Source organism: Paramisgurnus dabryanus, chromosome 17 (assembly GCF_030506205.2).
Source record: "Paramisgurnus dabryanus chromosome 17, PD_genome_1.1, whole genome shotgun sequence".
In the NCBI taxonomy this organism is placed as follows: Eukaryota; Metazoa; Chordata; class Actinopteri; order Cypriniformes; family Cobitidae; genus Paramisgurnus; species Paramisgurnus dabryanus.
The window spans coordinates 3,873,532-3,887,156 of record NC_133353.1 but is presented as its reverse complement, the minus strand read 5'-3'; the positions used below and the strand labels follow the sequence as shown (position 1 = coordinate 3,887,156).

The 13,625-nt window shown below is 40.1% G+C and overlaps 1 protein-coding gene across 7 annotated transcripts in view; it reads right to left on the bottom strand.

The window, feature by feature from the left end:
- nid2a (nidogen 2a (osteonidogen)) overlaps positions 1-13,625 on the bottom strand; it is a 44,297-nt gene that overhangs the window by 23,099 nt on the left and 7,573 nt on the right. For all 7 annotated transcript variants that reach the window (XM_065253119.2, XM_065253128.2, XM_073812337.1 and 4 more), the window contains exons 3-8: positions 13,065-13,306; positions 12,513-12,985; positions 12,098-12,247; positions 7,700-7,945; positions 7,225-7,425; positions 6,763-6,990 (exon numbers count right to left, since the gene is read on the bottom strand). In XM_065253119.2, the coding sequence (XP_065109191.1) occupies positions 6,763-6,990; positions 7,225-7,425; positions 7,700-7,945; positions 12,098-12,247; positions 12,513-12,985; positions 13,065-13,306 (1,540 nt within the window). The remainder of the gene's footprint in view (positions 1-6,762; positions 6,991-7,224; positions 7,426-7,699; positions 7,946-12,097; positions 12,248-12,512; positions 12,986-13,064; positions 13,307-13,625) is intronic.

Sequence of the window (13,625 nt, the reverse complement as noted above, 5' to 3'; positions counted from 1 at the left end):
AAAATGGACACACAATTTTTGATAAGACAGGCACATTTGATTTGTTGGCAGCCAGCAATCATTTGTGTGTAGTCTATTTAACACAACGGCAAGAATTATGCTAACGTTAGCGGTTTTCATATCGTAAGTGCTGAGGGGTTAGTTGTAACACAGCGTTACAATTAACCCCGCTGGGTCAAAATATTTTCAAGCCCACCAAAAAAGTTGCTAAGACCTACAGACATATTTCAAAATGATGCTTTGTTTTAGTCAACAAGACACTGATTAATATGACATAGCATTGGATTTGGTATCTTACACACCCAACTTAGAAACCGAAAAAAAACATATGATGAAAAAATTTACTTACATGCCACCAAAACTCTCGTTCATCAATAACTCTCTGGACAAACAGTCAAACGAACCAGGCTTTGGGGGTCAAACGCGCCAGGGCGCGGTTTGGTTTGGATATTATGAGTGTGTACTTATTCACAAACCTATTGATAGCAGTTTAAAAACAACACGGTAATTGTAGTGCGCCGAATCCAGATGCTGGACTTCATTACCACAATGGGAAATGCACAGTGGAAAGCTGACTCACAGATGCATATGAGTCACTCCAGCTGTCACATAACCCATGACATCCCAAAGCCAGTAAAAACTACCTCACTACAGTAAGCACAACATGTAAGTCGTCTTGAATACCAAGACCAGACATGATGTTATACTGAATGATGCTATAGAACTGCAGACAGCTTTCAGAGACTGACTAATGAGTGAAGATGCTCATTCAGAGATGTTAACACATGGAGAGGTGTAAAGGCATTGCTTCAAATGACCTTGGGGGGTCAAAACACTTGACCTGGAAAACACAAAACCTTTAAAACAACAGGGTGGTTCACACCGCATTACGACAGACCACCTAGTGCACCGTAGCTACAAGCGACATTACATAAACTAATAGACCACGACAACAGGACTTCATTATGTTTCGGCAGCCTATACAAAATAGCATGAGGGATCCATTGTTGAGAGACCCTTGGGCCTTCACCCCCACCGGACGCTTCACCCCCTCATCACACATTAAAAACGGCTTGATTTCCTCACCCCAGGCCAGGGACCAATTTGGCCAATTATCAAAGGCAGACAGGAAGACTTTTGTTTGAACGAGAGAGAATGAGAGAGATGGTCCCCTTTAAAGTGACTCCACAGGGGAGGGGGAAAGTGCAGAAAAACTACAGGACAAACATTGCCAAATTGAGTAGGAGGGGGGTCCTTGGTTCTTTTTAACTTGGTGCTAATTAAAGGGACAGTGACAGACCTATAGGGCGGAGCTCTTTTTAGACTTTGAAGCCGTGACCTGGAGAGGAACAATCCTCACTTGGCTCACAAAATAAACACATAGGTGTGTGTGTACGTACTAGGTGTTTAAGGAGCAAATGTTCTCATTAATAGAGTGAAACCAACTTGTAAGGACATTTGAAGTTGCTAAAACAGGTCATTAAACATACTGTAACACATAGTGTAAATTCCTCACATAATCTGTGTTGCAAATATAGACTAAACATGACAACAGCTGCTTTGGACTTCATCAGTCTTCACCATCAAAGACCTCTGAAAAACAGCTGATCAGAAATGAGGCTGTGTTAATAATAGCGTACTTCCACTCTACTCGTTATATTTCTGTTGTATATTATGTACACTGTGCACAGTAAGGAAGTATGGACTATTAAAGCTTGTTTATACTCTACCCGTTCGCATGAGCACATTGGTGCGCGCAACAAAATTACTTCAATGCAGAGTGGGCGATAGTGCGCGTTGGGTGCGCATGACCTTATTTCACATGGAGGTGTGCACGGCAATTTTTGTAACCACGCGCACGGCTCCCCATTCGAAAATACATTCTCATTGACTGTTGAAACAGTAGGTACTATATAGTATGAATATGTATAGTATAAATTAATTCAGACCATGTTGATACATCACGTGACATACATCGTCATAACAAGTAGTTAGTCGATTATTGGAATAGCGTTAAACTAGCGCAATTTAACCACAATTTAACACAGCTGTTTAATATATGTTTTTGTATTTGAAAAGAGCCGTGTTACTCCTTTTAGACATTTTTGAATAAAACAACGCATTGCGACAAAACATCTTCTTTGTTGGATAACTCCTCTCCTGGGGGCTCACGGAATGGTAAAAGAGTCCATTGAATGAACACTTTGGAATGTTACCGGAAGTAGTAGGTAATCCGGATAATTTTTCGCCTACTTTTATTGGAATACTATGAATTTGGACATACTACTCCCCTTGCCTACTACTTTTCGCCACTATATAGTATGGAAGTATGCGTATTTTCCAGACTATAAGTAGCTCCGGAGTATAAGTCGCATCAATCAAAAATGCTTCATAAAGATGAAAAACAAATAAGTCGCAATGGACTACATGTCGCATTTATTTAAAAGATTATTTCACAAAATCCAAGCCGGAGAACAGACATTTAATCTGGAAAAGCAAGTTATTCAACTAAACAAAAGCACACAGAACAGCAGGCTGAATAGATTTACGTAGATTTAAGTTAACGTAAAATTATCTGTTATTTACATGATATACAATAGCATACTGAACATACCTGGAAGGCTGGATAGGCTAAATTAACCGAACAAGCCAACAAGCATCAAGTTCGCAGGCTTGTCATTCCACATCACTGAATGCATTGAATTACATAAATACAGGAGCAGCATATAGCAGATACTCGCGGCTGTATATGGTATTGTTGTCTCCTGGTTCATATATTTCAAAATTAATTCATACTGACTTATGCTGCGTTTACACCAGACGCAGTAGACGCGGCAAGCGCAAGTGATTTACATGTTAAGTCAATGCAACGATGCGATTAGGCATCGTTCCGCGCGAATTGAGCGTTGCCGCGGGAAACGCGCAAGTTGAAAAATCTGAACTTCGGCGGATTTCCACGCCGCGTTAACCAATCAGAACCTTGCTGTAGTAGTGACGTGATTACAGGAAGCGAGCGGAGTCTCAGCAGAGTTGCAGAAGCCCCTCCCATGATGAGATTTTCCACGTGAATGTCTCGAATGACTAGAATTTCACGCGCGGCTTTCACACGCGAATGAAGCGAGTAAACTCAAATGTTCAAGCGTCCATCTACACGGGAATAGTGTGTTTTTGTCGCCTCTACCGCTGCTGGTGTGAACGCAACATTATGAGTCGCGCCTGAGTATAAGTCGCAGGACCAGCCAAACTATAAAAAAAGTGCGACTCACACTATCCAAACCAACTGCGCTCGGGCGCGTTTGACCCCCAAAGCCTGGTTTGTTTGACTAGTGTGATCGCTCTGTTCCGTGCCCGGGGGCGGATTGGTTAATCGCACCGCGGCCGGGTTGCAGAGGTGGGCCGGAGCGCGGTTCACTTGGGCTCAGGCGCTGAAGGCTGTGGTGTGAGCGCAATCGCGCTCAAAAGGTGAAGACGTCAGTTGCGCGACCACTCACGTTCATCGGCCTCCGTAAAAACCTTTTGCTGCGAGCAGCGGGGTAACGTGAATGTCCGAGCTGCATAAGTGACAGATCAACTAAGCAATATGATGACATGTGAGAGGGCTGTCTGTAATCGCGCACCAAATGACTCAGAATAAAAAACACAGACTTATCATTACGGTGGGTTCCAGTGTTAAGAGAGAGCTATACTTCCTGCTTTTTTCAAAACAATCGCATCTTAATGACGAAAGCGCGCCCGGACTCGGATCGATAAGAAGTACAGTGTGAGTGCGTGCATCTGGGGGAGTAGGGAGGGGTGACAATCGCGCTGGGGCTTGGTTTGGTTTGGATAATGTGAGTGCGCCCTTATAGTCCAGAAAATATGGTAGGCTGTTTCGGACGCAGCCCATGGTTGTTCCACTGAATTAAAAAAACTTTTAATTTCTTAAATAAAATAAAAAAACTTTTATTTTCGCCCCCTGTCGTTTCAAAGAATAGTCCAACAGCGAGCGTGTCAACTATAAACGCCTCGGCCGTTTGTTGAGACGCGCCCGCAATCAGCAGTGGACAGGACAACCAGTATTAGGAATGCCTTGCAGTATTCAATAAATAGCAAGCTGGTATTCCCAGCCAAAGAATCTATATACATAAACCACTTCATGTTCACAATCATCAAGATCATCACAAGGTGATATATACCAGCGTGTGAATGTCATCCATGAAGGTACCTCACATTCTAATCTAATAACCATGTCATCAGATCTGATGAAGTGTCACCTGATTACACAAATGTCAATCTCGGACAGACAGTGACAGCTGTTTTCCGGCATGGGTCATGTCCCGTATGGATAGAGATGCATGGATCTCTTGGGTACAAGGATTCCGGGGTGTTCTTCGTTTCCCACAACATCATTCTGCAACTATTCCTCCAATATCTCCTCTCCTCCAAAAAAAAAGTGTCATGAGGGAATACTAACAAAACAAAACAATAACATCTGGAAGAGATGTACAATCCAATATGCACTAAATACTCTCAGAGTCTCAACAGTGAATAAAAACCTCAACTTTAGAACATGTTTACAAGAGAAAGGAAAGCCACATCCAGTTTCAACGATTGAGGCATATGATGTAAGTGTCCTTTAAGATACGATACAATCTTATGCCTATAAACTAGATACAAAACGGCTGTGGATCGGCGCATCCCAGCTCCAGTTATCATCTTAAAGTCAACATTTACAGGGCCATATAAACCACACAGCCGTCCCATTAAAACCTCTCATGGGAACGACACTGCCTTACAAGGACATAAATCCATAGGTTAAAATAGAAATGTTTGATTTATTCCATAAGGGGACTTGCTGGATTAAAGGGATTTCTTACTAACACAAGCCTCATAAAATACTACAAGCTCAACACTGGTATCACTTCACAGACGCGGATCATTTTAAGTGCAACGCTCTCTTGCCATCCGCTAAGTCTGCTGTCTAATGCCAGACCGTGGTAGAAAGCAGCAGGTGGTTCAGGGTGGTTCTCTTAGACCTATTTGCATTAAGAAAAGGCAGCTGAATTCGAGCCAAATTTGGGCCCTGTGTGAAAGCCAGACTTCTCATTGCTATGTCTATCAGCAAGTTAATAAAGAAACTATGCTAAAAATGACGAGGAGTATAAACGAAGGAAGAGGCCATACGCGGGGGGTATAGAGGAGTGTGCAAAGAGCTCATGAATTCATTGTGTATTTTACACAAGAATCAACTAAGAAATCAAAGAAACCAAAATAAACAACATATGGGATTTTTTTTACTTAAAAAGTTAGTTAATGTAATCCTGTTAACCAGCATTTTAAAAACAATATATCACGAGCTCAAATGTGAAAGCCTAATTTATGGTCCCGCGTAGGAACCTATGGCATAGGCTGTGCGTCTGACAAGCACCTCTCCAAAAATTTAACAATGCGTCTGATCTACGCGGACCACAGGAGTTGTAAATGGTCAGCTAGAACCCCACATCAGGTAAAAAAAATCTGCATCACATTTCTACATAAGGCATTTCTGCTTGCGACGGTAAAAATAAAGATGTTGAGGAGTGATATTTAAAGTGCACCTATTTCATTGCTAAAAAAACAACAATATTTTGTGTATTTGGTATAATACAATGTGTTTGCGTGGATTATGGTTTAAAAAACACATTATTTTCCACATACCGTACATTTTAGTAAATCCAGAATACTGTCTTCCTGAAACGCACTGAGTTTCTACAAAACTCATCGATTTGAAAAGCGCTGTGTCCCTGATTGGCTAGCTAATCTGTACGTTGTGATTGGCCTGAATACCTCTAACGTCAGCCGGAAATCTGACGCTCCTTATGCTGCGTTCATCAACAGCCGCGATAGAGGCGTCAAGCGCGAGTGATTTTAATGTTAAGTCAATGTAAAGACATGTTGACGTGCGCCTGGAGGTCTTGCGGCAAATGACGCAAATTGAGCGTGAAACGTGTGAGTTGAAAATTTGAACTTTGTCGGAAAAACGCCCCACGTTAACCAATCAGGAGCTTGCTCTAGTAGTGGCGTGATTACAGGAAGCGAGAAGAGTTGCAGAAGCCCCTCCCATGACGCGAATTTCCACGTGAATGTCTCCATGATTAGAGTTTCACGCGCGGCTTTCACGCGTGAATGAAGAAAGTAAACTCAAAATGTTCAGGCGGCAAACTAGATGCGGTAGACGCAAATTTGACGCTTGAAACGCGACTGGTGTGAACCCACGGTTACCATGTTTGAAGGATTTGCTCGTAATGCAAGGTTAACTTGCAGGCTGTGATTCAAAGCGGGAGGATTTATGATAATGTCAGTTTTGTCTACGTCAACAAGCCCAGGAAGTAAACTGTTGCCTACAATCCATGTGTTTGTTAAAGTCCAAGAAAAGAGATTTATGTTGAAAACGATAACACACGCCATCATTTACTTTGGGGTTTGTACCTTTTGCAAATTGTTAACGTAGTAATACACACTTACACACCAAAGGAAATGTAAAAAAGTGAATGGGACAATAGGTGACCTTTATCATAAAATCATCCTACATAATGTAAAGAACATGCTGTGTTAATTTAACCGTTGATATCTTGAAGGTCATGTCAAAGATGGTTCATGGCGTGTCATTAGTCATTAAGGTCATGTGAAAGAATGATATCATTGTGAAATCAACCTTTGGTGCTAATCTTATAATTATGTTATAAGACTTTAGCCTGGATTTCAGTAGGACCTTCATACCGAGTGATTGTGTTGGAAACATACCTCCCACAGGACCGATCTTGTTGGTTATAGCATATCGAAGGATGCGCTCCTCTTTGGCGAACAATGCAAATATGCGCTCAATTCTCAACTCCTGCGTTTCGAGATTGCTGCGTGGTCCGTGAGTGCAATCTCTGTATGTGACGTTCTGTTTGACCTGGAGAGTAAAGGTCTCTGCTCCATTCTCTGCAGACACGACTGTAAACTCGCGTGCCGACGTGGAGGTTATCACTAAAAACAGAAAAGTATAAGGAAAAATACCAATTATGCCAAAATACACAAAGAAGCTTTTGTTTAGGGTGCACCAACATCAGACATGGTTTCCTATGAAAGGAAATACTGTAGACAGGAGAAGAGGACAGTGTTTATTTCATTATTAAAGCCTAAAAACTTGTTTTCATTTTATACAACTTAACATGAATAAAATGAGATTTTTTTTTTATGAACAAGAAGAAAAGGACTAACATGATGGGTAATACTGGTAGGTGTCTTTAAATGGCTCCATTTGCACTGTGGAATCAGGAGGGATGAAGGGTACACTGCCCTCTAAATGAGTGTCTACGTTGAGGTAGTTCTGGGTGTCCAAACCCATGGCCGTCTGGACGATACTGAGCCGCTGGTTACCGGGATAGAAGGTCACATCAGCTCGGCGAGTAAATTCAGCACCTATAAAAATGTTTTAATTTGGCGTGTTTAATGGTTGTTTAAGCTCATTGTTGCTGATGCATTTAACCACAAATTTTGTAGGCGCAAAATAACATCCAGATGTGAGATATGAACCTTTTAATGGTGCTTGATGAACAGGTGTTTTACTTTTAATACGTTAAAACACAGAGCACCTGACTTAAATGTGGTTAAGAGGTTGAGTACATTTTGCACCTTGAAACCAAACCAAAATATGCAACACCATAAAATAAGCAAAAGATTATGACGGCCTCACCGGTGATACTGAAGCCATTATGGCTGTTAGGCAGCTCCAGGGCAAATAGCCAACCAAACAGACCTCCAATGGGGGCTACGGGCATGAGGGCCCACCCGATCGGCTCTGGGACCTCACTGATTGCAGTGTACGCCCGTCCATCGCCCACCACGATGTAAGCGTGCAGGTCGATGCTATCCAGCTGCATTGGAGTGCCGCCCACCGTTAAAGTCCCCCTGACCTTTCCGTTCACTCGATGAGGTGCACCTGATAATATGAAGACAAATGTTATGTTTGTGTTAAACTTATTATTTATCTTTCTACTCAATACTTACTATGTTTTATGTCTAGTCTGTAATTAATAAAGGGATAGTTCACCCAAAAATGAAAATAATGTCATTAATGACTCACCCATGCGCGAGACTAAAATCACGTGACTGCAGTGACGCGGCTGACGTGTTATCTGGTGCGCCCCAGCTGTTTTTTTTGTGCGTCCGCGCTTCGTTTACAGTCTGAGGGAGATGCATGCTGTAAGTTTGAAAAAAAAACTTCGCAAACATGTCTGAGGATAACACGTCATCCGCGTCACTGCAGTCATGTGACTTTAGTCTCGCTCATGTGCTTCACAACAGACGCAGAAGAGAGGACAATGCTGAATAAAGTCATAATTTTGGTTATTTTTGGACCAAAATGTATTTTCGATGCTTCAACACATTCTAACTGACCCACTGATGTCACATGGACTACTTTGATGATGTTTTATTACCTTTCTGGACATGGACAGTATACCGTACTTAGATTTTCAATGAAGGGTCAACAAGCTCTCGGACTAAATATAAAACATCTTAAACTGTGTTTAGAAGATGAACAGAGGTCTTACAAATTTGGAACGACATGAGTGTGATTCATTAATGACATTATTTTTATTTTTGGGTGAACTATCCCTTTAAATGTCCACAGGCTGAAACTTTTATGATGAAATATACATTATGCCTTATTTCTAAACAATGCTATTTGTTTAAATAGATTGCTTTTACGGTGATCGCTTTTGTTTCTAATATATAAAGAGTTCAGTTTTTATGTTACATAAAGTTAAATAAATGTTTCAAGAATGTTAATTTATTGTACGATATACCCAGTAAATTCGTAAACTGCTGACAGTCCAGTTACTTAGCGGTTTAGGGGGTTTCTGCCACACACAGAGAAAATGGCAACACTGTCCTGACAGAAATGCTTTAGTGTCAGCCAGGTTCTCTCTCTCTCTCTCTCTCTCTCTCTCTCTCTCTCTCTCTCTCTCTCTCTCTCCAAGCACACAAAGCTCCCACTGTACACATGCATATCTGACAGCTGATGAGGCTTTTCCACTGAATATATTCTCTCAGACACAAATGTCTATCATTCAGCACAACCCAGCCAGACGTTTCACTTCTAGGCTTGAGTTGTCTTTCACAAACAGGCTTTGAAAGAATCTTCACAGGTACATTAAAAGCCAGCATGGCCAATGTGACATCACTGCACTCAGAAGACCCTCGTTACCGAAACCTCGTACGGGCCGCTGAATGATTCGTGAGGGAATTCCTTTTCAAAACTCAAGTATTTCCTACATAAATCCACACACAAAAACAGTGTCAGTCTGAACTTTTGAAGAAAAACACTGCTAGTTGTGGGTAGTGGTTAAAGGAATGTTCACCAATTACAGACAATTAGCAGCCGCTATGCACGCAAATGTTACAGTTTGTAAATGTCGCGGTTTTGGGCTGCGAGACGGGGCTTCATCGGTGGTGCTGCTGATCTAGGAAATAACTGCATACCTAATTAGTACAAATCACATCTGTGCTAAATTTGATCTACAAATTCCTTCACGTTTCAAACATCTGCTTTTGAAAGGAGAAATGCTGACTGAGAAAAATGATGATTTCACAGAGTTCATATATTTAAAGCTAGGCGATAAATGACTCAGAAAAGTATATGTTATCAATTTCAGTTGGTTGTTATCTGGGATTATTACACGGCTTGTTGGAATGCTTGATTCTGATTGGCCGGATGCAACATTTGCACGTTTGTTATTCCTAGATAACAACCGCCCAAAACTAATAACACACAATACAAGGATGCTGCAAATCATTTTAACAGGTACAGTTTTAAGGGAACACGAAAACTTGTTCCATGTTTAAGTGCTTCAATCAACCTAGACAATGTGAAAAAAATTAGGTAACGCTTTAGATTACAGCCTGGAAAGTACTGTGTAATTACAGCGAATTTACAGCGTATGTTTCTGTAATTATAGTTTACTTATGAAGTACGTACGTGTAATTATAAGGGAACAATTTATAATATTTGGGGAATAAAGGGGTAACAACCAGGAAAATACAAATAATATATGCAGTAAAGTACTGCGTAAGTACAGCGAATTTACAGCATACATTTCTGTAATTATAGTGTACTTATAAAGTACATACTTGTAATTTTAAGGAAACAATTTATAATATTTTGGGAACAAAGGGGTAAGAAGTGCCACTTTAATTTACAGCCCGCAGATGTTGTATTTACTCTTCAACTACGTGAAACAAGGGGGTAACAAGTGCCACTTTAATTTACAGCCCGCAGATGTTGTATTTACTCTGTTACTACGTGAAACATGGGGGTAAAAAAATTTGACTTAGACTGTAACAACACAAAACAATTGTATATTTACACAGTAACTACAGAAAATAGTTCTAGTTTTGCTTGCTTTGTTTTCACCATAGTTGCCTTGCCTATTTTTAATTTTGCTTGATGACCCAACAAATTCCTGTACTCTTTTTCTTTGTTAAGGTAGGTAACCTTTATTGAAAATTCTAAATAAATGTTATCGTACTAATAAATATCATAAACACATTAACTGTATTTTAAGTTTTATTGTTTAGTAATCTCCATCATCATGCATCATGAAATGATAAAATATGTAGCCCCGTGGTTAAAAAAATACTTAGCCTATGCCTAAATATTTTTTAATTGCCTACCTATATTATTCCAAAAATATATGTGGTGTATGACTATGATTGAATGAAGACCCACAGTTTGCAGAATCCATATGAAAGCAGCCATGGTATGACGCCAGTGCGATCACCACACACAAGCTATATGTTGAGAGGAGTGTGATCGAGCCAATTCAGTGAATGTGTGTGTTCTCGCTAAATTACTCTTAAACATAAGATTGTTTTGCATGTAGCCTACGCCATTTCACGTAGGCCTAATATTTGAATCGTTAGTCTGAAGTTATGAATTACTTACTGTATAAATTATTTGTAATTTCCCACGTTTTTAGCAGAAAAGTCAAACATACCATGTAATATTAAAATAGTTAGCCCTTAGTTATAAAATACTTACTGGATATATTATTTGTTTTTTTCCTGGTTGTTACCCCTTTGTTCACCAAATATTATAAATTGTTCCCTTATAATTACACGTACGTACTTCATAAGTAAACTATAATTACAGAAACATACGCTGTAAATTCGCTGTACTTACACAGTACTTTACTGCATATATTATTTGTATTTTTCCTGGTTGTTACCCCTTTTTTCCCCAAATATTATAAATTGTTCCCTTATAATTACACATACGTACTTCATAAGTATACTATAATTACAGAAACATATGCTGTAAATTCGCTGTTCTTACGCAGTACTTTCCGGGCTGTAATCTAAAGCGTTACCAAAGATTACTTATAATAAATTATCTATATGATATTTTGAGCTACAACCTCACATGTACTCTAGGGACACCAAAGATTTATTTGACATCTTAAAAATATCTTGTGAAATGTCCCTAAATGATAAATGTGTCTTTTAATAACATATATGACATTATATAGACTGTTTCATTGAATGCACAACCATTGTCGCGTCTAAGCACCTGGAACTTAGTAAACTTTCGGTCTGTGTTTGTTTATCGGTCTGGCTAGTGACTTAACTGACCTCTGGAACAAATACCTTGTGGAAAAAAATGTTTGGGTTTTCAAAAGACGAGGGGAGACGTTCACTGCTATGAGAAGAGGTTTGGCAGCCAAGCAAGAATTCAAGGATCTGTGGCTAACATTGTATACATACATTTTTCACAGTAACGTTAGCACAGTGTAGTAGTTGATACACGTTAGTTATGATATATGAACGAAGATAATTTAAATGTCAAATTAATTTAATTTAATAATTAATAATTCAATAATTTAAATGTTACATTTAAATGGCATTATTTTGTCACTTATTGGGAGCAGTATGCTAGCTGGAGCCATTTACTTCCAGTCTTTGTGCTAAGCTAGGCTAGCTGTGGGTGCATCAGACAGAGTTACGGCACACACAGAGATGAAAATGGCAACTCTAGGTACCTGTAGTGGCTTTCCCAACAGCTCTTTTTCGGAGATACCCACACCAGTCTTACCGTTTGGCAGGCAATGACGACCATTCCCATAGAATCCTGAGTTGCATTCACAGCAGAAACCGGTAGAAAAATCTGTACAATGTGCGTTCTGACTACACTGCGTTTGAAAGCGTTCGCAGGTCTCCTTATTATCAGTAGAATACTGGATCACTGTAGAAAAGATACAAAAAGAAATAAATATAAACATCTCATAAAAATGTTTGGATAAATTATAAGTAAATGAAGAAGAGATAAATTAAGAGACATTTTAAGTTTTTGTAGCTCAATTGGTAGAGCATTGCATTAGCACCGCAAAAAGTCATGGGTTTGATCGCCATAAAATACTAATACTGATAAAATGTATGTGTGTGCTGTTTAGGTAGATACCCTTACAATAAATGATTGATAAATCCTTATCACAAAAGTGTGATCTCACCTCCAGAGTCAAAGTCGACTTTCTCATCAACACTGAATACTTGAACACCAGAGGTGTGTGGTGGGACATCCTTCATACGGTTTGGGTACACCTGCAGGATTGCATGTTTCGGATGCGGCCGCTGCGGCTGGGTCACGTCCTCCGAGGGTAGATTATGGTGCTCCGACTCGGGAACATCTTCTGGACTAGATACTGAAGGCTCAAGATGAGAATTATCAAGGGATGTGTGCTGGTTGAGATCTTCCAATAAAGATGTGTCCTGCTCTGGCTCAATAAACTCTGTTGTAGTGGGATCCTGGAAGTCTGGATGGTATTCCTCCTCATCCTCATCTGGGTACTCTTCATCGGGGAACTCAAGAACGGGGGGAGCTTTGGTTGAAACTGCCGCATGCTGTGGAGAAACAGCGTTCTGGAAGGAGTCTCTGTTTCCAATGTGGAAGAGCCAAACTCCTGGCATTCCTGTATTTCCTATCCTGTGTAGAGAATATGTATTTAAATGTGAAAGTAGAAACGAACAAATGAAGTTTGAATAAAAAATTCAGGTTCACTTACTGATAAAGGTTCTTGATGGATTGCTCATTGGTGGTGACGCTGTAGTAAGGACCCTCCGTTCGTGAGAAAAATAAGAAGGAGAGCTCTCCTCTGCTGAACCCCACACGTGCTGGAAGCTCAATTTCAACGTTGTATGATTCTTTAGGTCGAGTCCCATAAAACTGCAATCCATCCTCTGGGTATAGGAAGAGAGCGTATGTATCTTTCTCATTGTATGCAATAACCACTTGGAACGTGTTCACCTAGAAGAAAGAATAGAAAACCATTAACATGAGTCCTAATGCCTACGCAGTAGTTCCTGTAGTTAGCAGTTCAATAGTTATGGGTTCGTTACAAAGGAACAGACATACACATATGTATACCTTGTAAAGGTGCTTTAGGTAAAAGTGTTGGCCAGATGCATAAATGTACCCACAATTTTGCAAGCCGCACAGTCTAAAAGGGTGTGTCCAAATCCACTTTTGCTAGTTTAATGAAGGGAAAATGGTCTATGCGCCTGGCACACAGTCTAAAAGGGTTGTTCCTATTCTCGTAATAAGTAATGGTTGTTTTTTGGGCATG